The sequence below is a fragment of the Nansenia antarctica genome, assembly GCF_963989245.1.
Source record: "Nansenia antarctica genome assembly, chromosome: 20".
Taxonomy (NCBI): domain Eukaryota; kingdom Metazoa; phylum Chordata; class Actinopteri; order Argentiniformes; family Microstomatidae; genus Nansenia; species Nansenia antarctica.
The window spans coordinates 13,640,977-13,668,268 of NC_137693.1; the positions used below are offsets into that span (position 1 = coordinate 13,640,977).

Here is a 27,292-nt window from a genome sequence, read left to right on the forward strand (position 1 = left end):
ATTTCTCACTCATTAATATGGTTAACGATGTGGTATGTCAGGCCAAGAAATGGCAAAATAAATGTTGACACCTTTTTGGGCCATCACCAGTTTGCATCCCTGGTTACGTTACTAACCCTTAACAGGCGCTACATAGTTTGTTGCTATGCGACAAGGGCCTGAAGATATGTGCTGGAGGGCAGTTTGGAACCACCGTCTTTATCACGCATGCTGTATTGTTCATGTTTTGTGACCAACTCTCTTGTTTTTATCTTTTAGTGATTCAGATGAATATGGATGAGCTGCACCAGCTGAACGGCCAGCTCCTGCTTCAGATCCAAAGTGAGAAACTTTACTAGTCATCTATGTGAACAGATGTAGGAGTTATAGCCCTCCATCAATTATTTAAAGAGTACCGCTCTTGTGTGTTTGTTTTAATGGCCTCTTATTTTGAATGCACTTGCCTGTCCATAAACTGATGTAAATGATGGTTCCATATTATTCTTTCTGTCCTTGGGAGGTGTTGTGTGTAAAGTGCACTGTTGTTGGGTGTTTGGCCCGCGCTGTCTTTGAGGTGTTGGTTTTGTGTCTTTGTGAGAAGAAGGGATGGTCTGTGTGTGTTGTCCTCCTATTTTCTGTGTCAGTGTGTGAGTTGCCTGTGCTGTATTGATCTCCCCTCTCTGGCCTCCCCTCCACAGAAGTGTTTGAGGAGCTGACGGCGGCTGTGCAGGAGAAGGATTCGCTGGCGTCGGAGCTCCATGTGCGTCACATCGCCATCGAGCAGCTCTTCAAGAACTGTGCCAAGCTTCCCTGGCTGCAGATCAGCAGGGCGGCGGTCAAGGCCAGCAGCAGTACTCCTGTGGAGTAAGGGAGGGGAACCCCGGGCTCTCTCACTCCTCCTCCATGGCCACAGGCAAAGACACGGGCAGAATAGGGCCGCTGTGATCTGAAAGGCTAGCCTACATGATGACGTGCTTGGTGTGGTTTCTCTTGGAGGGGAGAAGAATGGACATCAGCTCCCACTCTGAGGCCTCAGTGCTTTCTGCGGTACTTGAAGAAGGGGCGTGAGGAAGGCAATAAAAATGACCTTAAGATCCACTGACTTCTAGATGGAGAACTGTGTTTAGTTGAGCCCCATTGTTGGTGGACCTGTTGCCTCTATGCAGACATTAGTATTTTTAAAGAATGCCTATTCATATATATTTATATAGAGTGAGCAGTATCTCATCTGCATATACATAGCTGCAGTTCCTGTGTTTTTTGTTTTTCACCAATATTTACATTTTCATTTGATGGGTTATCATAATGCTGTTCTTTTCCCTTTTCTTCCCAGTAAACATTGACTAGTTAGTGTGATAGGCTTCTGAACATTTCTGTTCCCTTGCTCCTCTAAATATTTGATTGACTGATTATGTTGTTGCTGTGGTAACTGTTGCTAAAGGAGGAGGAAGTTATTTTATTTTTTAATCAGTGCGGTGGAGCTTCTTCTGAAGGTCTACTAAGACATCCTGGAAGTTAATTAGCTTTTATTTCCCCAATTTTGGATCGGTGAAATGTTTTCTTGTTTTGTATTTTTGTTAGTGGCATGCTGCAAGCTGTATTTTCTGCTAGACTTAAGTCCTCTTGATTTCAACTGGAAAGGTATTTTAGGTCAGTCTGTGGTAAGACTGTCAAGCACTAAGTGAGACGTGTAGTTGAACATGCAAATGACATGAAATGATGCTGATGGAGAGAGGAGGCCTAGTTCTGTTAGCATGTTGGTCAATCACCAAACCAAAGCCTTTATTTGCCTCAAGGCAGCAAATATCATTGAGTATTTATTTCACTTGTGGTCTACAGGCCTTGTGCAACGTACTAGATATTGTGAAATGCAATAGAAGACACTGATACCAAATTAACTTGAAGTGTGTCTCAATGATACACTTGTATTTCTACAAAATTGTCTTAGCTGTAATGTCCAACACTTTTGTCCCCTGGTTTCATTGTCAAGGTTACATGTTGTGTGAATGATTCATGTAAACAACTTTCCTTTTCTTTTCTTTTTTCTTTCCAATTCAAGTTAAGTTATTGTTTTGTGATTGAGTGTTGAGTGTGTTCTGGTGTTTACTTGTATTATTTATTTTTTTAAATGGAAAAATCCAGTGTTCTCTGGGATAAGCTTTCGCTAAACTAAAGCTGCCCTATGGCTCAGTAGCTCCTCTTCCATGTCTCCTCTAATTGCCAGTAATCTGCAGGGACTTACAGTAGATGATATCTAAGCATATAGTAGAAAGAGAAAATAACGACGACTTTTCCCAGAAGATCAGTGGTTTTAAAGAAGAGGAGGCCATTATTATTATTTGCAGAGCAATTGCAAGAGAACATGTGTTTTAGAGAACATGGTTATATGTCGCCCTCTGGTGGTGAGATGGTTACTGAGGCTGTGACTGACAAGTGACTGAAGCTTGCAAATTTATACTGAACTCAATTATAATTAGGTTCATCTATTTGAATCTCCCAGTCTCTCTTTCTCTCTCTCTCTCTCTCTCTCTCTCTCTCTCTCTCTCTCTCTCTCTCTCTCTCTCTCTCTCTCTCTCTCTCTCTCTCTCTCTCTCTCTCTCTCTCTCTCTCTCTCTTTATAAGAGATAAAGTATATTTAACCCCTTTTGGGGTTTTAAAGGAAAGGTTTTAACTCAATTTCAAACTTTTATCCTGGTTTTGTTTATGTTGATACATGTCTATTATGTGCATGAGTTTTATGTCCTTAACATTTCTGGTGTGTTTTATCATGTATATTGACATTTTTCCATGTCTTCATTTGAACATGTGACTTGGGGGTGTTGCTTGTAGTTCACTCTTCAAACATGTCTGTACTGCTGCTCCCCTGCCTGGCAGGACATGTGAGCTGCCTGGTTGCCATTGGTAACTGTAGTTAATATCATTCAAGGTATCTGGGATGTGTGCATACCTGTTAAGTTTCTCCCCCCACCCCCCTTCTGCAAAATTTGACTTGACTCATGATTTACACTGATACATAAGGCTGTGTCTGTGACTGTGCTGTGTGAATTGCATTGCATTGTATTTAGATGATGTGTTTCTTTGTGGAGCTACTGCCTATGTGAAATATTTCTACGTAATGGTTTGTATTTTTTCTAAAATATTTCAATAAATTGAAATTATTTTTCTTACTTATTTACTGTATTCTTTGGAATGTGTCTAATTTGAGTAAATGAGTTGGAACTGGTCTAAACAGTTTCCTGTACCCCCCATCTAAAAAAACTAAATGAGCAGAGGTTAATGTTAGATGGTTTTTGCCAGGTTAATGTGAGGCGATTATTACGGTATTCTTTTTTATGTCTTCAAATCCGCTGTGTCGAAGCCCCCAGTCTCTATATAACATGTAACATGTAGATACATAGAGGGCGAGCGCCCTCCTGTGGTTAAAGGTGGGTACTTTTATTTGGATACCAAAACATGTTCTTATCATCATCATGATGAACTACAATAAGTACAAATGTGGAGAATTTGACAACCCGTACTGTAATTTGACCTTTTAATTGAAATGACATACACCTTATCTCCATCTCGGCATACATTGTAGATCTGTTCGTAAAGGTCAGCTGTGTTGGGCTGTTGATTCCAGTGACGTAGTAATGTGGTCACCCCGGCCACGTTGAGCAGAGCGGAGCAACACAGTACTCCACATGGTGATGATGAACAACAAACACGGTAAATGTAGCCTAACTCCTTTTCACATATTGTTTTGGATAATTGAGCACATTTATTTAACAATGTGCTTGATGAATTGATTGGATTATAATATATATGTCATGCTGTGTCTTCCGGTGAGCTGTGTGTTGCCCATCATCATGATCAGATACATGTTATAACGTTCAGACCTTTCGTCTGTTTTCTTTCCACTTCTAAGTTAATAACATTTAAGTCATGTAAATGCATTCAAAGCGACTTACAATAACGTAACAGGGTCGATGCAGTACATTTGTCTAGTAAGTGAATCAGCTATACAACAGAATCAACTTATCAGTCAACGTAAGTCAAACCTTTGATAAGAGTTGAAGAGCTATTATTGATTTGCTCAGTAACTAACTTGTTGGCCAGGTAGTTTGTTATATATGTTAAAGAGGATATACGGTCACTGCTCGTCACATGGGTTAACGGAAATATTGGCTGCGTTCGTAAATCCGGAGCACACACTGGGTTCGACGTCATAAATGGGCCAAGTAATTTGATTGGACAAGAGGCACTCCCTGAGTGCTGATCAGATTTCCAGAGCGAATTTACGAACGCATCCGTAGTGTCCGAGACGCGGGCCTTCCCGAAGATGACCCGCCAAGACTGGAATGCCGTTTGGCAGCGCGCGAAAATAAATCAAATCCCATTGGCTTGTTTTGCGTTGTTAGGTAGGGACGGACATTGGATTATATGACAGATTATATATATATTTTTTGGACTAAAATTCATTCAGTAGTAAAACGTTATTCACCTAGTTAAGGTAGAGAGAGTCTCACATTTATGATGGGGTCAAATACAAATTTCATTACAGCATTTTATCTGTGTAGTTAAAGTAAGCAATGTGCATTTATGGTGTTCATACCATAGGTGTTGTATAGCCTACCTATGCATAGCTGTTGAGGCACAGTTATATGCACATGTTATATGTTGTTGAGAGTGGTAGCCGAAAATGTCTTGTGAGTTTCTGGTTTAATTGCTTCTTTGGCTAAAGCTATGTTCTTACATTTACAGAGATTGGACTATTGTTACAGAACATCAGTGAAATATGAAGAAAGAAATAGCGGCAGTGGTGTTTTTCCTGAAGCGACTTATTAAGAAAGCTGACAAGTTGGAGACCCAGAAGGTGGAGCTTTTTGTGGAGAGGCTTACTGTTGCACTGCAAGAGAAATTCAGGGGTCACTGGTACCCTGACAAGCCCAGCAAAGGCCAGGCGCACAGGTACTGGCCCTGCCTGACCATTAACCTACTGTCCAAGACTTCCTGTTATGTATGATAATGAAGAAGAAGAAGAAGATGTTTGTTTGTCACTCCGGTTATACAAGTAAAATCGTGTGAGATACTTCTGCTGATGGGGCTCCGTTTAGGGTGCATATAAGAAGACAGATAGAATATAATAACAAAATATACGAGGCAAAAAAAAAAACGATAAAAATCTATATATAAATGGGATAATAACTAAGAAAATCAAGTTTTTGTCCAGGACAGTAGCGTACATGTAGTGAGAAGTAAGTCATCACCACCTTGTATGATCAGAACCAGTACAGTAGATGTGGTGTCGTCTGCAGGTGCATCAGAGTGAACAGGCTCCAGAGAGAGGACCCAGAGCTGCTGCGGTGCTGTCAGGAGAGCGGGGTGCAGTACAGAGACCTGGGCCTGCCCCGGGAGCTCACCCTGTGGACGGACCCTGGGGAGGTGTGCTGCAGGTGAGCCTCTCAGCACTCCATCTTACTTCCCTCTTATTGATTTGAAATAAGGGAGGCACAGATACCTCTTTCTGGTTGTCACACCGATGCTGAGTACTGAGTACTGCCCGATATCGAGTACCCGATATCCGATAACAGGCTTTAAAAAAAAAAGAAGAAAGAAAGTGAAATGCTACTGCCACCCCTCAAAACACTCGCCTTGCACAGTTTGCAACACATAGTTTTACTGGTTTCTGTCTCAAGCGTGAAGTCATTCCAGACAGCAGACATGGTGGTGGTTGTTGTGGCATATGGCGGCACGCTTGGACCCCCCGGACTAGGCCCATCCACTTTCAAAAATGTTTTCAAGGATGAAAATGTCCTATAATGATAACCAATAATTAAGTATGCTCCTTGTTGCCATACTGAGCTAGAGAGTTGTTGGCAGCTCATATATGGATGATAAATCCATATTTATCCATGATTTAGGCCGGGGTAGGCCTGTCAGGGATGGGCGCCGAACCTCTAGCTCTCTCCATCTCATGTCTCCTCTAGCTCTCTCCATCCCATGTCTCTCTCCATCCCATGTCTCCTCTAGCTCTCTCCATCCCATGTCTCCTCTAGCTCTCTCCATCCCATGTCTCCGTCCTCTAGCTCTCTCCATCCCATGTCTCCGTCCTCTAGCTCTCTCCATCCCATGTCTCCTCTAGCTCTCTCCATCCCATGTCTCTCTCCATCCCATGTCTCCTCTAGCTCTCTCCATCCCATGTCTCCGTCCTCTAGCTCTCTCCATCCCATGTCTCCGTCCTCTAGCTCTCTCCATCCCATGTCTCCGTCCTCTAGCTCTCTCCATCCCATGTCTCCTCTAGCTCTCTCCATCCCATGTCTCCTCCAGCTCTCTCCATCCCATGTCTCTCTCCATCCCATGTCTCCTCTAGCTCTCTCCATCCCATGTCTCCTCTAGCTCTCTCCATCCCATGTCTCCGTCCTCTAGCTCTCTCCATCCCATGTCTCCGTCCTCTAGCTCTCTCCATCCCATGTCTCCGTCCTCTAGCTCTCTCCATCCCATGTCTCCGTCCTCTAGCTCTCTCCATCCCATGTCTCCTCTAGCTCTCTCCATCCCATGTCTCCTCTAGCTCTCTCCATCCCATGTCTCTCTCCATCCCATGTCTCCGTCCTCTAGCTCTCTCCATCCCATGTCTCCTCTAGCTCTCTCCATCATGTCTCTCTCCATCCCATGTCTCTCTCCATCCCATGTCTCCTCTAGCTCTCTCCATCCCATGTCTCCGTCCCGTCTCTTCCAACCAGGAGATCCTGCTGACATAACGGGAAACCAGCTGACAGTCGGCATGGGAAATGAGCTTGTGCGAGCTCCTTTGTTGAGAGGCTACGATGCTGCCAAGCTCTCCCAATCCACTTGTTCAGACAATGTTGCAATGTTGCAATGTCCACCGTATGTGTTTCCTCCATCTAAGAGGAAAGATAAATAGCGGTCGGCCTACGGTGTGAGAAATGCAACGGTTGGCTTTGCAACGACTGTGGTGGAACAGAGTGAACTAACTGTCAATGTATCTCTGCTGGGGGAGAAGGCATGTGCATAGGCTAAACATTTCCAATACACTGTCTGTGACTTGGGTGGGGTCATGCTCAAGGGGTTGGACTCACATGATGCTATCCTCATAACTAAGTCAATTTAACGTCAGTCAGGGGTAATCATTGATTCATGACAGCTTTGTGTCTTTTCTGGCTGATGACGAATTCAAACTTTTACACCTACAGTTTCCAACAACCGGAATTCTCATGTACATATTTGGCAAGTTTTTTTTACAGTTTGCATCAAGGCATCAGATCGTTCCTTAACTCTGATTCCCGATCCAGCATTTTAGGCCAATATTGTCCTGATACCGATACTCTAGTATCAGATCAATGCATCTCTATTTGAAATCCCTCTCACAAGTCTATGGTTGATATGTACAGTATACAAGGCATCACAGTTTAGACTTGTTTACTTCTATCTCCCTGGCTCAGGTATGGAGAGAAGAACCCTGCATTCACAGTGGCCAGTTTCACTGGTGATGATAAGGACGACAAAGAGAACGTCACTAAAAAGGTGACTAGTGCTGTGGAGAGGGTGACGTCTGACTACCACTCCGGTTCCTCATCTGAAGAGGAGAGCAGCCTCAGGGAAGTCTGTCCCACCCCTACCTTTCCCCACAGTCGCTACACACACCAGGTACCAGAAAATGTGTTATGGAATTTGCAATTTCTTATACAAACTTCTTTTAATGCTGTCAGCTCCTATGATGTTGGAGAAATATTGTAAACCTTTGTGTTGTTCTAAGGTGACTTACCCTGCTTTGTGGTATCCATCGCCTAAGAAGAATCTGGGTCCAGGTAAAGGATTTGGTCCTCCAAGACCTCACTATGGCTTTAGACCCCCAGGCAGGCCCCCCCACCTGTTCAGACACAACGGCTGGGCCCAGCCTGGCTACAGAGGGGGGCATGGCTACTGGGGGGGCACTCCAAACCTGGCTCACTGTTAGGGACCACTTATAGCAGTATAGTTCATCTTAGATACAGTATGGATCAAAAAGAGAGAGAAAACAGTGGTGGTAAATGACCACACTGGTATGTCGTTTTTGTTTTGTTTTGTTTGACAAGATCATTAACCCTTTGCACTTTAAATCATTTGTAATAATGTAAGCAAAGTAATCTGCAATTGTAATTCATTGGGAATATTGGATTTACAGACTATGTATTTTAGAGCCATGGAAATATCTACTGTATTTGTATTTGTTTGGATAATTCTAAGTTACCAGTGAGCAAATATGTTATTTATTCACAGTGTAGTATTATGAATTGTACAAACGTCTTAAATTATGAATGACATTAAACATGTTTTTTAAGCATACATAAATTCCTTGAGTGCTTATTACCACTGCACACATTTGTATCCTAGAACATAGTCCACATGGGGATGCAGCACACACACAGACAGCACATAACTGGTTAAAGCATATTTTATATTGTGAAAGGAATGTTTTTTTTGTGAAGAAACTTTCAGTACTGTGTGGTCTAACTATTGTTATTCACTGTAACAAATCAGCTATATTACCATACTAGCTCGTACAATTCATTTATACAGATGCCTCTTACAACATGTCAAATTCAATTCGAAATTGAAGGCTTTCAAAGCTATATTATTATAGTATAATAATACTATATATCATTTATACATGAATAGCTTGGTTTTAGTATAATACACGAGGGGTTGTCATTAATTCAATGTTACCAACATTCCGGCAGGGGGCGTGAATGCATCTTGGAAAACATTCCATTGGTACTCTCCGGAAGTCACGTGTCTAGACTCCAGCGCTCCCTCCCTCTGTGCACCTGCCGAGGCTGAAGGAGAGTTTGGATGAGTAGTCTGCTGTTAGACGCGACACACAACTTCTGTTCGCCGAGTTTCGAAGAAAAAGTCTCGGAATCTACAAGGAATGGATTTGACGATATCACACCTTTGCTGTGTATTGATAAGTCTTATCGCAGGTAAGTTTGTAGACTACCAGTTACTTTTAACCTTTTAAACATTTCATTAAAGCGGGAGCGTCATGGAGTAACACTGGACTGGGCTGGCTAACCCTTACCCTTACCACAGCAACATGCTACAAAGAAAAGTTTGCCACTTGCCCCCAAATAACGAGGTTGTTGGCTGAATAATGAGCTTGTTGGCTGAATTGAGGAATGAAATCTAATATAATTGATGTAGGATTATTGTAACTAAGGGTCCTTTCCTCTGTTCTCACCTAGAAGTACCTATGTGTTCTCTATGTAGGTACGCTGACTAGCCAGATAAGTTATCTATCACTGTGATATATCTATATATCCATCACTGTCAGGTCTGTCAGGTCCAGTCCAGATTGATTTTGGGTTCCCGAATTGAGTAACACCGTTATTCAGGTAGGGTTATTGTAGGTGTTTTGTTTGTTTGTTGTTAAATGATTAGACATGTTTGTATTGTGTTGTAATGTTGTATTATGAAATCACAGGCCTACCTTTGACATGAGAAGGCAGTCTGAACAGATTCAACATCGAGTGTCCGATGTCACGTTGTAAATAATGTTTGAACATTCTGTTTTTGTTTTGCAATTGGTACATAGCTAGTTATCAAACACAATACATATTGCCCCCAAATAATGAGCTTGTTGACTGAATTGAGGAATGAAATCTAATAACCTGTAAGGGTCAAGGCAGGAGTCCGGAGGTGTTAAGTAGAGGTGGTTTGTAAACCAGCCAGAAATTAATCTTAATCACGTTAACTCGTATTCGAGCGGATTTATGGCACTGGAATATGATGTTAATGTGCCGCGCGGTGTTTTCTTTTTATGTTGAGTAAAAAGAACTAGATTCTCATCACTCTTAGCCACACTAACACACTGGTATTGGTTACCAGGCATATCAGAAAACCTTTAGCCATCAAATCCACATTGTAGGTGGCTTTGTTTTAATGTAGGATGGTTGAGGACCAACAGTCACTCTGAGCATCACAGTCCAGCTCTGAACATCACAGTCCAGCTCACAGAGAAGTTGAAAAGTGATCCTGCCTGTCCTCAACGGACATGTCAAAAGCATGGTTGTGGTTAAAGGGTTAAAGGGTTAAAGGGTGTTTGCACTATCTGGTCTGCTTGTGGGAAGTCCTGGAAGCAGTTTTGGCTGTCTTGAGTCTTGACACTGAACAAGATTGAAATTGCCCACAATTATCAGCAGGGCAATGCAGATGCATTTGGTAGGCATTGATTACCTTTAAAAGAGAACAATACAACTAAAACGTTTGTCATTTAGAGTGACGTGCCCTTTACAGTATGCCATCCCTTATTGCTTGAGGGTAATTTAGCACTTCTGTGTGTGTGTGTGTGTGTGTGTGTGTGTGTGTGTGTGTGTGTGTGTGCGTGTGTGTGCGCGCGCGTGCGTGCATGCGCACATGTGCGGGACACTCACTCTCCTGGAATTTCCACTGAAACCAGCCCCTCCCCCCTCCCACCATTTAATGAAACTATGTCAGGTAAAGTGTTTCTGTCAATATCAGCCTGTGCTGAAGCTCAAATGTTCTCTGAGTTGTTGAAGAGGAATTGCTGAGTCATGGTCAGGGCAATGACTTTCCAGTTCAGTGGTTAACTTACTGATAAACCTGTGAAATAATTCAGTTATTTGTTTCCACATGCACATCTGTCCCTGCTATGTTAAAGCAGGGACTGTGAGGGTAATGTTTAACGGTTTGTTTACCTCCCATGCTACACATTGCTGTGTAGACTACTTGTAAAGGGTCATTACCATCATAATGGCATTATGGGGCTTGGCATTTGGGTGCTGTCCCACTTCAGTAGACAAGCATGGTGTTTTTAGGGGACATATAGTGGCATTCATCTGACATGGCACAGGGTCCAACAATGAGGCCTATGCAACCTCTCCAAAATGGGGATTTAAAGCAACTAGGGCATTTATATAGGCTACACTATCATTTGAATTCCATAAACCTCATGGGGTATGTTACACAACTTACTTATTATTAAGAATATTTATCCTAAACATTATAGTTCATTTCACAATATTTAATGTAATTTCTGTAGAGCTCAGCTGGTCATTGAACATTTTGCTGGACATGTATTAATTTCTTAAACCCATTATACATTGTTGCCTACTGAAACAAATGAATAGAAAATAGGCAATAAGTCAGCCTTTTCAGGAAGATGTTTCTCTGTACACGGCTTGTCAAGCCCTTGTCCCAGACTCTCTGCGTTTGTCCATTTCAGATGCATTCCAGTCGTGATATCTTGCCCATAGTCTGTGGCAGCCCTGTCCAGTCCAGGCAACATTAAGCAAACGCCACTAGACATCGGCAGCCAGTCAGCACTTTGACTGTGTTTGTTTTAGTTGTGACCCTGGCTGGTTATTTTCCCTGAAATGTGACCAGATGTTCTATGTCTCAAGTATTCTGCCCACCCCCAAACCTCTCCCCCTGTCTGATTGGGTCAAACCTCTCCCCCTGTCTGATTGGGTCAAACCTCTCCCCCTGTCTGATTGGGTCAAACCTCTCCCCCTGTCTGATTGGGTCAAACCTCTCCCCCTGTCTGATTGGGTCAAACCTCTCCCCCTGTCTGATTGGGTCAAACCTCTCCCCCTGTCTGATTGGGTCAAACCTCTCCCCCTGTCTGATTGGGTCAAACCTCTCCCCCTGTCTGATTGGGTCAGTGATGAGTGAAGCCGGTGACCTGGTGAAAGGTAAACGCAGAGAAACCCACAGCAGGCCCAGGATGTCGTTACTTGATAAGCCTGCACACCAAGGCCCCTGCCGGGTGCTTGTTGCTAGGATACCTTTTGAAAACAGGCACACAGATCCTTGGAATGTGATTGGGTGTGTTTGTGTAAATGAAGCTCCTCCCTCCCTTCCAAAGGTCTGAATGGACTGTAGAGTCAATCCTATGAAAATTGTGTTGTCTTGTTTTGATTGTCAGAAATAAACAACATTTTGTGCCTGATCTTATGTCTTGGTTATTGTTCACTGCCAGGGTGAAGTTCTTCTGTTCTCACTCACCCTTTCCAGTTTTGGCACAAAAGCATATCATACTCTTATCTCAAAACCAGTATGGGGTTTCAACCGGTCAACCTGGTTTTCTTTTCCAATATCTGAGAAAAAGTGAGATTTAGGCCTATTTTAATGGAGTCTGTTAGGGAATAGATTGTACGTTCATAGATAGAGATGCTCCGATCAGGGTTTTTGGTGCCGATCACAGATCACCGATCACTGGAATCAGTGATCTGCCTATCCGATATCACCGATCACCGATCACCGATCACAGCGTCGAAAATGGCAATTGAAACATTCTATTTATTGTGTAGCATTATTTATGTTTTAAATTATTCTTAACACCATTGACATTGTATATTAAGTATTTAAATGAAATTAGGAGATGAGAAAGTATCATGAATTGATGACCATCTGTTTTATTGAATTCACAACCACCTGTAGCTTACTTCAGGAAAAACAAATAAAATGTGAAAATAAAAATCATAATAAATCAAATGTACACTGTCACATCAAATGTGCAACATTCCACTCGAATGAGAGGAACTAGGGGCTCTTAGAGGACTTGGAGCTTATACTGTAACTGTAGCTTTCCTGAGGAACAATAAACATACCCAAACTAAACTGCAACATAAACAGGCTATAGCCAAATATAAAATACTGTTTCAAGTCAGTCAGTTTCAAGTCATATTTAGGAGGAGATAAGACAGCAAGTCAGCAATAATCAATAAAACAAAAAAACAAAACATTGCACCTAAGGAGATTTCAGACTCAAACCTTACTTCTGATTAAGCAGCATCACTGGCAGATTAGCCTTGAGAAATACAAGCATCTCAGCGTTTTTGGCACTCAGCCTGTTCCTCTTATCATCTAAAATATGTCCTGCTGCTGAAAAGTCGCTCGCTATCTACACTTGTGCAAGGTGCACAGAGGAAGACCTAAAACTCACGCGCTAATAGTTGTTGTTGCTATGGGCCAAGTGACTTCCTGCTCGCGGGGTCACATGACGTCGGTGAACACTACCTACACTACGCTCGTGAAGTCGCGCTGGAACTCTGACCAGCACTCGTGGAACGCCTCTCGTCCAATCAAAGCACTCGGTCCCTTTATGACGTCGAGCCCAGTGTGCGCTTCGGCGCTCTCTGAGCGAATCGACGAACGCAGCAAATGCCGTATGATATTCGTGGTATTGAAAGACCTTGCGTGCGTTCCTCCCCGAGGTATTTCTTTTGAGCAGACATTACAAACGGCATATTTGTTGTCTCTTTCCGACACTGTAATATTTCCAGACTGGCGACGCCATTTTGTAAACTGATCGGTCATGTTTGATCGGCCGTTTTGAGAACTCCGATCAAAACCGATCAAGGCCATATCGGCCGATACCGATCGGCGCCGATCAGATCGGAGCATCACTATTCATAGACTGACATTTTAGTGGGCCTTTGGAATAATGGTGACACAAAGTAACGCAAAACCAGAGAGATGGTAGGAGGCCTGAACTGTTCAACCTGAGCAATTGTCATTGGCCCAATGTAGACAGCTTTGGCTGGAGGTCATGGTTTCACATTCAGTTCTCGTGACAGAGCTGTCCCAACCCTCCACTTGCCCCCTCTCACTGAAACAAACTCCGGCAGCAGCTTCACCTCCAACCCGACATCCACCCCACTCTGCCTGGAGCCCCGTCCTTGGAAATACAGCAAGAACATGTAGAATCGGATTACACTCTAGGGACACGGCTGTGTCCTCCACAATCTGACGATGAGGAGGACGGTGCATGAATATTCAGAGCCCAGGCCTTAAATATTTTAACATGCCGGTGTCGTACAGGCCCTGTGTCCGCTCCTGTTCCATCATCTGGCAGTGTGAAACACAGATCCTGGCCCTTAACCCAATACACTCATCCACCCCTCCCTTTTTTATTTCTTCCTTTCATTTTCAATTTAGAGAGTGAGTAGACCATTAAGGCGTGCCGATTGCATTCCATTAGAGCCAGTGATAATGATGAATAGTAGCTCTTGTTTTTAAGCCCAGTTTACAGCAGAGAGCCCACTCTGTATTCAGAGTTCATCTCCTATTCACAGGTACTGGGAGTAATAACTTGGCTGCTGCTCGGCCTGCTGCCAAAGCACTATATGGGGAGGAGATATTGGTAACCCTTTGGTTGAACCCACAGGTCATGAATGTTCTATTTTATATTAACAGATGTTGTAGGTAGGTGTAGAAACTTCTGATGAACTACTGGCAAATATCGAACTCCTATGAAGAGTTGGTTGGCTAGTTTACTACCCGAACAAGTATCCATGTTCCAACAAGGGTAGCTTATAATTGGCTGGATTCAACATGATATTGTCAGTTTTTAATAGATATCCGTACCATTGTCAACACTTTAAAATTGAAGATGTTTTTAATGTGTGGATAGATAATGTGTTTAATGTGTGAATAGAGTTGGATTGGCATGTATTGGATGTTCAGAGGTGGCATTAAAGGTTGGTAGACTATTGATTGGAACAGGTAGAGAGAATGGTATGTCTTTGTGTGTAACCCATCTGTAAAAGCAAGGTCATTGTGTTACTGATCCTCCCTACTCTCTCTGGTCCCATCGACCGTCACCAGGGCATCGCTCTGTAGAGACCATAAACACCCCAGCACATCTGTCACCGGGCCACTCGATGCACAGATAGGCATGGCCCTGAAACGTCCTCCGCTCGTAATGAGGAATAATGGTCTCAGTGTGATGGATAAACTGTTAACTGGGACTGAAATAGGATCTCTCAAATTCATATTTTTAAATATTTATTACACAAAGAGACACCTGCCCCGGCAGATGAATGACTTAAAGCCCAAGGATTTTTTTTTTTATCTTGTATGACGATGCAAGGGATTTCCTAGCCAAATTTAGGCCAATTTTTGTTATCTGCTGTGCGTGTTATTTCTTAATAAGGGGCTTTTTCTCCAAAGTTGAAGCATGGATTTACAGCCAATGGAAAGATTCCAAAGACAGTGTACCGTACCGGGTTCTAAAGCCTTAGTCTGCTTCTTGTTCTACCCTTGGCAGAACTTGAGTAAATTACTCAATAGATCCAAAACTTGAAAGACATGCCATTAAATAGCTGAGGGAACATGATGAACATAAGCCTTTCCAGATTGTTGTTGTTCACTGTTCACCGGAGGAGAAGACAGCAAACCAGAAGGCAATGCATGTTGTGCTGTTTTGCCTAAGAGAGAAGCAAAACGAGGGCTGTAGCTGTCACACTGACACAATGAGAGATGATTTGGTAGAATTTGTTTGATCCTAACAAAGGGAATGGTGCCCCACTGAAGATTTTGATGTACACATCAGTTTGGGTAAAGTGTCTTCATTCAAGAAGGATCAGGACTGGATTGGACAGTCTTTATTTTTGAAACATACTGCAGGTGCTAAGCAGGCTTAGTGGATTGTGTGATTTTGGAGCCTCTTTTCCTTTCATGGTGGCCACAGTCCTTTCCTGCTCATTAAGGCCCAGGCCCTCCTGAAATGAAGTGCAGTGGATTCTCAGATGATGCTATCCATTGATTTAGTAGGCTACATGAACTATTATTATTTCCATGATCACAGTAGTGTAACATACTCTACCGTTGTAATACTGGGCCCCACCTTCTCCTCTGTGCATGTGAGACAGCCATACGGTGTGACGGTACACTACACAGTGTGACAGGCCTGTCCCCTGGGTGCTGCTTCTGCAGGTGTTTGCTTCCTGACGGCCATCAAGGTCTCAATTCTCTACACGTTGGCGACTCCTAGAGAATTTATTTTACAATGGGCAGAATTATTATATGTTTGGAAGAAAAGACCGGGATCACACCTTTCCAAATAAACCTCCTCCTTCTATTCAGTGTGAAAGCCTGGGGTGTATGTTCAAAGCAAGTCTAGCTATATGAATCCGTTCGCATGTAGTTGTCACGATAACTCAGCATAGGTAGTCTTTGTAAATACAGTGTAATAAATGTTTATGTGATTGTCCTGTTGTTAACTTGTCTACACATTGTCTTATACAAAGCATGGGAATTATCAGAATATGATAATACTCTGTGTCCTCAGCCATTAAGCCCCCTTCCCCCTCCGCTAAGAACATTAGAGTTAATTGCGAGTCTAATCTTGAAAAATATTATGGCTCAGAAAATAAGCAGCATAGGCAGAAGGTGGGGCTGGATTTAGAGGGGAGTTGAAGCAGCTGTTGAAGCAGCCATTTTTAGCGCCTTTATCTAATTGAGAAACATTGTGCATTGTCGACAGCTAGCATGCTCAGGGGGGAAGGCAAATATGCACAGACTGTAAACCTACTCTTCCTTGAGTCAAGCCTCCCTCTACTCCTGCCCCGTGGCGTTGGGATTCAAGTAATCTTGTCTAATGTTAAATCAAGGCATATTATAATTACGTGCATACATATGTAAATGACCCCTGTGTGCATAGAAAAATGATTTGTTTCCCAAGACGTCTATTAATATTCACAGTCTTGCAGTTTATTTTCCTTGATTCGGTACACTCCACATGAGCATCATTGCATTTGCTCCTTAGCTGTGAACACACACAGACTATCTCATGACATTTTACATATAACCTTTTGTTAAGACCTCCTCTGTGGTGCCCAGGGTATATGAATAAATCAGACGGCCCTTTTATGTTAAGTCAAAGAGCATTACATTTCAATTTCTGATTTAAAACATTCAAGGATGGTTTGGGGAGAGCATGGAAATCCTAGTAGGATTTCTCTTTTATTTCAGCTCTTATTGGGTCTTCACTGCCATTAAATGCTTTTCATTACCACTTGCTGACAACGGCCGCACACCCAGGTGTTTAAAAATAGTCTGCCACCTGCCCTGCCCTCACTGTCTTAACCTTCAAGAGCCAAGCCCTCACCCTTTCACTATCACAGAGTTTATTACCATGGGCAGTGGGACGGATATATATAAGGGATGATGACCAGGATATCTGCTTGTGTTCACTCTGGAAGAGACTGAGTGCCTGAACCACAGCAAGGTCAGCGGGCCAGACCAGACACTCATGCAATTACTGCAGACTCACCCAGTCACTTTTAAGAGCTGTGGCATTGCACTACAAACAGCGGTGCATCTGGCTTTTTAATGATGGTCAGGAGGACAGGTGTATTGCTGTATGACCTCCTTAATCACAAATGTTCAATTTTTAATGGAAATGCACAAAGGGGCAGCAAGGCTGCTCCTCTGGCTTGTATGGAAGTTCCTCAGGAACCAGCTGTTAAGTGTCTTAATGGAGCCCATGTTTAATTCATTGCCACACAGGGCTGGCTCACTCTGAGTGTGTGATAATTGGAGAGTGAAGCGAATCCCCTGGTACAAATGGTATTGGCTTCCCTTTGTGAGGTATGGAGGAACATCAGTTCCACGTCTAATGTAATCCCACAGAGACGCCAGGGCTGGAAACAACAGGAGGATGTTTATTACGGCAGGCCTGGTGATGGTACAAGAATGAGATGGAATGGTAACACTTTACATTAAGATTTCCCTATATCTGTAGCAGTGATGCCGGTAACGCGATACTAAGTAACGTGTTACTCTAATCTGATTACTTTTCCCAGTAACGAGTATTCTATCGCGATACTATTTCCAAATCAGTAATCGGATTAAAGTTACTTATTCAAGTGACTGTGCGTTACTATTGCGTTACTACCTCATAACTTAGGCTAAATGCAGTATTTCTTTGTAATGTTCGATAGTAAACAAACATTTATTGCTTTTCTCGCGACTTGGGGAGTGACGTCAGTGATCACGTTTTCAACACGAGGTGCAGCAGAATCGCTCACGTGTATCACCACGCTGATTGCACAGTGTAAACAGAAGCGTATAGCCTACACAATGGAGCGAGAACAGAGATATGCGTTAATTAGCTGGAAATATAGGGATTATTTTGAGTTTGTGTCAGCAAAGGATGACAAGAACATAAATGTTCGTTGTACACTCTGTGCTGGAAAGAAAATATTGTCCTGTGGTAAAACCACAACATCAAATTTAAAGAAACATTTGGAATCTCAGCACAGCACAGTCAAGCTCGCGGAGAAAGTCCCAGAGACCGCGGCCTCGACTTCTGCGGGAGGTCCCACACCGCTCAAGCAACAAAAGCTGGACTTCAGTAGGCCTACAAAATCACAACCTGTAAGTGTGGGAGAGTTGAATAAATTGGTCGGGCGGTATGTTGTAGAGGAAATGCTGCCCATAAACACAGTTGACTCGCCCTCTTTCCGTGCCATCATTAACAAGATCCCCACTACTACCAATGCCGAGCTACCTCACAGAACATCTTTTTCTTCGTACTTGGAGAAGGAGTATGCAGAGATGGAAAAACATCTGAAGGCTGCGCTGAACGAGGTCGACTATGTGTCAACTACAGCGGACATTTGGACAGCTAACAATAGGAGCTATATGGGAGTAACGCTCCACTGGATTAGTAGATCCACATTAGACCGCAACAAGGCTGCATTGGCGTGTAGGAGAATCCGCGGTAGACACACGTATGATGTTATTGGTGCAGAAATCGAAAACATTCACTCTTCATATGGACTAATCAACAAAGTAGTAGCAACAGTGACAGATAATGGATCTAACTTTGTCAAGGCATTTCAAGTCTATCAGCCTGCTGTCACAGAGTCCGATGATGAGACGGTGGAGGAGGCCACGGATGATGTCACTTTTTTAGATGTGTCAGAAATCCTATCAGCTGAGGATGATAGTGATGGCCAGCTGATTCTTCCCCCGCACCAAAGGTGTGCTTCACATACCCTCAACCTTATTTCTACAAGTGATGTGGAGAAGTACATCACTTCCAAACCAGAGAGCAAGGCTGTGTATAGGAGCAGCACAGCAAAATGCACAGCTCTCTGGACGAAAGCAAGCCGATCTACCGTTGCGTCAGAAACGGTGGAGGAGGTTAACAAAAGAAAGCTCCTGGTACCGACATCCACAAGGTGGAATTCCTTTTACGAAGCCATAAAGAGAATCGCAGAAATCCCCATGAATGAGCTGACTACTCTGTGCAACAAGCTGGGAGTGAAGTGCTTCAAAGACCAGGAGTACCAGTACCTGCATGAGTACTGTACCGTCATGAAGCCTCTAACTATAGCACTGGATATCCTACAAGGTGACTGTCCGTATGGGACTTTACTGCCCACACTTGAAGTCCTGATGCAGAAGACCCTTGCTGTGAAAGACACCCTATCCAAGATGACTGCAGGCCTTCCAGATGCCATAGTGCAGGTATGCTATGTTGTTCCATCTTAAAGATAAATAAATACATTTTCATTGCACTATTCATGAACATGGAGCAGAGTCACACCATACTGCAGTATGTAGTTTGTCAGTTGCACAAACTAATTGCATACATAATTAGTAAATAAAGGTATAAATAATAGACCTTATAGGCTACAACTAGATAATAATAAACATATCAAATTATATCTTTCAGGCTATCCAGACTCGTTTTGCCAGTGTGCTGGACAACAAAGATGCCCTTCTCGCAGCTGCTAGTTGTCCAAAATTCAAACTCCGATGGCTGAGAGATGAAGGTAGGAGGGAGCAAGTAAAGGAGCTTCTCACAGCAGAATGTCGCAAAACTGCTCCTGCAGCACAGAGCCCTGCCAGTGTACCCACCACGACTGCCAACCAAGGCGAGATGGACTTTTTTGCTTTTGAGGCGGAGCCAGAGGAGACCTACTCGGCAGAAAAGGAAGTCATGGACTACTTGAGGTCAGGGCATGAGCTTCAGATTCTGAATCAGTATCCAAACATTAAGAACATTTTCTTGAAGTATAACACTCCAACCCCATCTAGCGCTCCTGTAGAGCGGCTCTTTAGTCTGGGAGGTTTGGTGCTCACGCCTAGAAGGAACAGACTTTCTGACAAGAGGTTTGAGAAGCTTCTGTTAATGAGATACAACCACTGGTTTACTCGCCCCTTTCCACTGTTTCACTCATAGCGTGTTCATGGCCTCCATAGCGTGTTCATGGCCTCCATAGCGTGTTCATGGCCTCCTTCCAGTCTTGACAGCTGAGTTCACTCTTCATTGATAAACTCAGACTCACCCAGTTTAGGATTAGGATTATATTAGGATCATATCTGAATGGTCAGGGTAGGTTTTAGGTTTTGTGAAACCACTCCTTGCTAGTTACTGTGTTAAATAAAGATTATATTTATTTTATTGTTTAAAAACAAGTATTTATGTTGGGTGAGGCAAAGAAAGACTCTTTATTTTGTTGTTTTAAGTTATTGTTTAAAGTTTAATTATGTAATTTAAGTTACTGTTAAAATAAAGTGAGTTTTGGCAAAACCAGTTTTCATTTTTATGTTGCGGGGGGGGGGTCGCGTGCCTAGGCAGCTGCCAATAGTAACTAAAAAAGTAACTAGTAATCTAACTTAGTTACTTTTAAAATCAAGTAATCAGTAAAGTAACTAGATTACTTTTTAAAGGAGTAATCAGTAATCAGTAATCAGAATACTTTTTCAAAGTAACTGTGGCAACACTGATCTGTAGTAACACTGTAATTAGGCTACTCTAGTAACATCATTGTATATTGTACTATGAATTGTACACATTTTGGTAAACAACTTATCTCAATGTTTTCCTCATCTCCATTACTCTTATACAATTACTAATGTACTGTGTACCAGCATGTATCACAATGTTGAAGCATAATTGACATTTATCAGGTAGCATAACGTCTCCTTAAAGTCCAAACTCTGTATAATGTGGGAATTGTGAATTAGCCTGAGGAAATTTACGTCAGACAAGTAGTTAGTCTATATCTTGTGCAGCTCATGGTGCAAGACATGCATATTGCAATGCACTGTGCCAAGGACCAAATGTTCATTGATGTCAAAACATGGTATTGAATTCAGAGAGTTGCCATTGAAACATGCAAATAACAATATTATGGTAAAAATGCCCAGCAATAAACAAAGGGCACTTATTAGATATCCCCTGAGTAGACTCAATGTATCACTCTAAAAGGGTTAGAGGCATGTTCTTTATGAATGTTTTTGTGAATGTTCATCATTTTAGATTGAATTGAATTGTTGAAAATGGCCAAGGTCAACAACATGATAGCTGTTTACGTGTTGAACAACATTGTTTCTAGATTGTCAGGTTCAGAGTGATACAGTTTTATCAAAATGTTACATGAACATTGATAAAACTCTGTTAGTGCTTCTGCATGCCCATGCTCTTGTCTACAGTGGGGTGCAAAATGTGGGCACTCCTAGTCAAAATGCCATTTACAATGACTATCTAAGTGAAGAGAAGCAAACCTAACCTCTAAATGGTACAGAGTTAAACATGACATATTTCATCACATTGTAAAGCAAGATACATTTTTATTTTGTACTTTTTACAGTTTCAAAATAATAAAACAAGGAAAAAGGCCTCGTGCAAAAGTTTGGGAACCCTGTCAGCTAATACTTTGTAACTCCTCCTCGGGCAACTTTAACAGCTTGCAAACGCTTCCTGTAGCCAGCTAAGACTCTTTCAATTCTTGTTTTGGGAATTTTTCCCCATTTGTCTTGGCAGAACACCTCTAGCTCCGAAATATTCTTCGGCCTTCTTGCATGCACGGCATGTTTGAGACCTCCACAGATTTTCAATAATATTCAAGTCTGGGGACTGATGGCCATTCCAAAACCTTCATCCGTCTTTCCTGGAGGTACATGGTTGATTTTGTGGTATGCTTCGGGTCATTGTCTTGCTGGAATACCCAACCTCTCTTCAACTTCAATTTCTGGACTGACCTTCGAAATTAGCCTCTAGAATGTCCTGATATTTGGTGGAATTCATTCTTCCTTCCACCCGCACAATATTGCCTGTGCCCCCAGCTGCTACACAACCCTATAGAATAATGGATCCACCTCCATGCTTAACAGTTGGCAAGGTGTTCTTCTCTACAAATACTTCACCCTTTTTTCTCCAAACATACCTTCTTTGGTTGCGGCCAAAAAGTTCATTTTGGTTTCGTCAGTCCAAAGCACATTGTTCCAATAGGTTTCAGGTTTCTCAAGGTTTTGTTTTGCATACTTCAGACGCTTAATTTTGTGTTGAGGTCTTTGGAAAGGCTTCTTTCTGGCAACTCTTTCATGTAAGTCTTTGTTGTTTAAAGTACGCTGTATTGTTGTCCTGTGAATAGTGTTGTTCCGATACCATTTTTTGATCCCGATACCGATACCTGACCGTGCAGTACTTGCCGATACCGAGTACCGATCCGATACCACGGCGTTTGAAAAAACAAAACAAAAAAACATGTTTTTTGAGCCGCATACTCACCTCGATGTAAAATTATTGCTAACACTTAGTCTGGCACTGCTCAAAACCTTTGTAAAACTCGTAAAGTTTTTGTAAAGTACTCGCCGATACCGATACCAGCATTTTTGTGCGTATCGGTGGCTATGCCGATACTAGTATCGGTATCGGAACAACACTACCTGTGAACAACTAGACCGGTGTCTGCTACTCTTTTTTCCAGCTCTTTTGCAGTGATGTGTGGGTTCTTCATTTTCTTGGTCGTCCAGATCTGCCTTGACTTCAATTGTTCCATTTATTTTCCATTTTCTGATGATGTTTCTGACAGTGGAAATGGGTAGTTTAAAACATTGCGAGAGTTTTTTGTAGCCTTCTCCTTGATGGTGTAAGTCAGAGGTCCCCAAACTTTTTTCTGTGAGGGCCACATAATTTTTCCTTTCTGTGATGGGGGGCCTGGGTCGGTCTCTAACATAAAATAATATGGAACGGAGTGGAATGGAGGCGGTTGCGCAAAGCAATTGCGCGCAGGAGAGCACTGGTGGATGCAAACAAAGTCTAAACAGTTGAATTTGGATGGAATTTATACCTATAGTGATATGTCAATTAAATATAATCAGTTTTACAGTCTGATACATGAGGGAGGACCCTCATCATACACGGGGGGGACCCATGAAGCAGGGCTGTCTGGGGGTCCTTAAACGAGCATCAAACACTTAATTTCTTGCATTCTGGTGAATTTAGATGCAATTTGTGCCCTTTCTGCATCAATTTATGGTGGAAATGTCATTATTTATGTAAAGGAAAACACAATATTCAGGCACCAGATGACCATTCAAAATGTAATGTAATATAATGCAATATAAGGCTCTCAGGCATTCTGTACTTTCAAATATGTATTCTCCTTGAGCAGTCAACATCAACTATCAGCTGTTTCGCTAGGAAACACGAAAGCTAACTTATTTGCGAAACAGCGCCCCCGCCACCACGTCGGCGCAGTGCCGCAATTGCAGTCAGAAATGACAGAAATCCACAGAGTTTAATACGAGGGCGGTTTTGTCGAGAGCTGGAGGCGGCTAGAAATATGATGGAGGCGGCCGCCTCATAATTCTCTATGCAGGAAAATCCCTGCTTGACACAGATCATGAACATATCGGATTTTTTTTTTCGTTTTCTCCTGCAGCTGGAGACATTATCTATCCCCCATTGTTTCAATTCATCTGGTGCCTACTTGGGACAGACTCACGGGACACACCTCGTCCGCGATCACATTCATACATTTATTGACAAACTTCTTTGCATTTAACAATAATAATCAGTTGTGCACTGTTGGTTAAAAACCCTGCATTCTGAATCAACTTTTCTCTTTACCAACCGTTTGGCCATTTTTCATCTCTCTGAATTTTTGTTCTAGCTCGCATGCACCTGCTACAGATCCGGGCTCGTTCACTATGGAACGTTACGTTGAATGTACCGCATTCTGTGGGCGGGTGAAACTAACTAATAATGTTATTAATGAAAATAGTTTATAACTAAGGGACATTTTAATTTGAAAGCCAACCTTTAATATCAAATACAGATATGATATAATTAAAACATATATTTAAAGTTTAATTTTCAAAATATGTTTCTGGCATTGTTGAGAGTGTGCGGGGGCGACGTTGTTCAAAGGGCCGGTCCAAGTGTGGGGGCGGGCCGTGTCCGTCCCGCGGGCCGGAGTTTGGGGACCCCTGGTGTAAGTGAACAATCTTGATTCTGACATCCTTGGACAACTGTTTAGAGGAACCCATGGTTTTTAACACCAGACACAACAGCCACCACAGTCGGATACTTTAGGAGGCATAGAGTTAAGCCCAGTTTATGCTTCTGCGTAAAGTCGACGGCGTAGGCTACGGCGTAGCTTGCGTAGGCCCGCGTAGCCTTGCGTAGCCTTGCGTAGCCTTGCGTAGCCTTGCGTAGCCTACGGCGTCGGTTGACGCGCACCTCTCCAAAAATGTAACTACGGGGCAGTGATTACGCAACCGTAAGCACTGTGATTGGTCCGCTTGGTAGCACATGATTCCGACTCTCGTAGACCAAAATGCGGAAGCCATGACAGAAATGTCATTTACTTTTTCTGTAATTACTTATTAATAAAGATTTGAAAAATCTTCGTATTATCTTATTTTAATGTCATTTCAATGCATCATAGTACTTTTATTTATGCCCTATGGAACACAGCCTTCCTATAAGGAGCGCAATTCACATTTACGAGATGTACAATCCTGTTTATGTAGAAATAAATGATTAGTTACAGGGAGCCCCATGGCTGTTCGTTGGGTTTAAATTATATTTATGATAGACATATTTAATGTAAAGTTATCTATAAGAACTGTGATTGGTCCGCTTGGTAGCGTCACATTCCGACTCTCTCGTAAATGCTTTTTCTGTAATTACTTATTAATAAAGATTAGAAAAATTATGATAACCATCTTATTATCTTAGTTTACTGTCATTTCAATGCATTATAGACATTTTCTTTACAACAAACATAACAATAATACGTTTTTTTGATCGCTATTATGCCGCTATGAGTACACCGACCAACGTGACGCGGTCCGCGGACCAACGTAGAACTATAAACTTGGAGAGCCCTCGCGTAGGCTACGGCGTAGATTAGATAGCCGTGCGTAAATTCGACGCAGGAGTATAAATCAGGCTTTACTTCAGAATATATAGTTCAACCCTGGAATTATATTCACCTGACTCATTGAATCCCTAGCGAGTAAATCACCTTGGTCTGGGCCTTAGTAATCATCTTCTCAAAAAGTAACAAAGAATAATCCAAAAGGTTTCTCAAACTTTTGCACAGGGCCCTTTTCCTTTTTTATCATTTAAAAACTGAAAACTGAAAATAAAAAGAAACCTTGCTTTAACATTTGCAGAAAGGTGTCATGTTTAATTTACTGTAGCATTTAGTGTTTAGGTTTGCTTTCAATCACTTGGAGATTAATTGCAACAGACATTTAAACCAGGGGTGCCCACATTTTTGCACCCCACTGCAGTGTTTCCTCTACATGCATTTCATCGTGGCGGGCCGCCACGATGGAATTTCCTCCGCCACTAGAGATGCTCCGATCAGGGTTTTTGGTGCCGATCACCGATCACTGGAATCAGTGATCTGCCGATCCGATATCACCGATCACCGATCACAGCGTCGAAAATGGCAATTGTAGCATTCTATTTATTGTGTAGCATTATTTATGTTTTTAATTATTCTTAACACCATTGACATTGTATATTAAGTATTTAAATGAAATTAGGAGATGAGAAAGTATCATGAATTGACGACCATCTGTTTTATTGAATTCACAACCACCTGTAGCTTACTTCAGGAAAAACAAATAAAATGTGAAAATAAAAATCATAATAAATAAAATGTACACTGTCACATCAAATGTGCAACATTCCATATATATATATATATTATACTGTAACTGTAGCTTTCCTGAGGAACAATAAACATACCCAAACTAAACTGCAACATAAACAGGCTATAGCCAAATATAAAATACTGTTTCAAGTCAGTCAGTTTCAAGTCATATTTAGGAGGAGATAAGACAGCAAGTCAGCATAATCAATAAAACAAAAAAACAAAACATTGCACCTAAGGAGATTTCAGACTCAAACCTTACTTCTGATTAAGCAGCATCACTGGCAGATTAGCCTTGAGAAATACAAGCATCTCAGCGTTTTTGGCACTCAGCCTGTTCCTCTTATCATCTAAAATATGTCCTGCTGCTGAAAAGTCGCTCGCTATCTACACTTGTGCAAGGTGCACAGAGGAAGACCTAAAACTCACGCGCTAATAGTTGTTGTTGCTATGGGCCAAGTGACTTCCTGCTCGCGGGGTCACATGACGTCGGTGAACACTACCTACACTACGCTCGTGAAGTCGCGCTGGAACTCTGACCAGCACTCCTGGAACGCCTCTCGTCCAATCAAAGCACTCGGTCCCTTTATGACGTCGAGCCCAGTGTGCGCTTCGGCGCTCTCTGAGCGAATCGACGAACGCAGCAAATGCTGTATGATATTCGTGGTATTGAAAGACCTTGCGTGCGTTCCTCCCCGAGGTATTTCTTTTGAGCAGACATTACAAACGGCATATTTGTTGTCTCTTTCCGACACTGTGTAATATTTCCAGACTGGCGACGCCATTTTGTAAACTGATCGGTCGTGTTTGATCGGCCGTTTTGAGAACTCCGATCAAAACCGATCAAGGCCATATCGGCCGATACCGATCGGCGCCGATCAGATCGGAGCATCACTATCCGCCACCATTCAGATTTCTCAAAAACAAACAAAAAAAAGATTTAGGCCGCTTTTCAGACCTTCACAGCGCTAGACACACCCACAAGCGCGAAGCGACGCGCTTGCAAAACTGTTTTGTGATTGGTCGAATACATCTAGGCTGCGTCTAGTCTACAAACTACGATCCTCCACTCCTATCACCGTGGACACAGCAAGGAGCGAATTCCCGGGTAGAAATATTTCCTCTCCCCGCTGTCAGCGGTAAGCGGTACTTTCCTCCAGCAGCGGTAAATGAGGCACCCTTTGCGGCTTAATAACTTTGGTTCTCCGGGGGTTACGGTAAAAATTCCAATGTGTCCGGAAAGAGGACAAGCCATGGAATCGAAAAGTTTTTGAATGGAGTCGATCCTCCACTCCTATCACCGTGGACACAGCAAGGAGCGAATTCCCGGGTAGAAATATTTCCTCTCCCCGCTGTCAGCGGTAAGCGGTACTTTCCTCCAGCAGCGGTAAATGAGGCACCCTTTGCGGCTTAATAACTTTGGTTCTCCGGGGGTTACGGTAAAAATTTCAACGTGTCCGGAAAGAGTCGTGGGAGACGATTTTTTTATTGACAACGGAATTACATGCTGGAAAAACATGCAGACAGACAATAAGAGACACACGGGAAAAGTACAGGAAAACATTTTATTTTTTTGGGCCATCCTCGAGTTTTGGCTACGTTTCATGCGCGTG

General features: G+C 42.5%; 3 protein-coding genes across 3 annotated transcripts in view; all 3 read left to right on the top strand.

Annotated features, from left to right (window-relative positions):
• cUnh21orf91 (chromosome Un C21orf91 homolog) overlaps positions 1–884 on the top strand; it is a 37,651-nt gene extending 36,767 nt beyond the window's left edge. Inside the window, exons 4-5 of the mRNA XM_080550132.1 lie at positions 259–321; positions 678–884. Coding sequence (XP_080406258.1) covers positions 259–321; positions 678–847 — 233 coding nt within the window. The 3' untranslated portion in view covers positions 848–884. The remainder of the gene's footprint in view (positions 1–258; positions 322–677) is intronic.
• Positions 885–4,756: 3,872 nt separating this feature from the next.
• Positions 4,757–7,936, top strand: btg3 (B-cell translocation gene 3; the record flags this gene model as incomplete). Its single annotated transcript, XM_080549651.1, has 4 exons — positions 4,757–4,929; positions 5,277–5,414; positions 7,422–7,626; positions 7,736–7,936. The coding sequence occupies 4 exons, from the start codon at positions 4,757–4,759 to the stop codon at positions 7,934–7,936; spliced, it is 717 nt and encodes a 238-aa protein (XP_080405777.1).
• An 876-nt stretch (positions 7,937–8,812) lies between these two features.
• cxadr (CXADR Ig-like cell adhesion molecule) overlaps positions 8,813–27,292 on the top strand; it is a 72,692-nt gene continuing 54,212 nt past the window's right edge. The window contains exon 1 of the mRNA XM_080549745.1: positions 8,813–8,942. Coding sequence (XP_080405871.1) covers positions 8,891–8,942 — 52 coding nt within the window. The 5' untranslated portion in view covers positions 8,813–8,890. The remainder of the gene's footprint in view (positions 8,943–27,292) is intronic.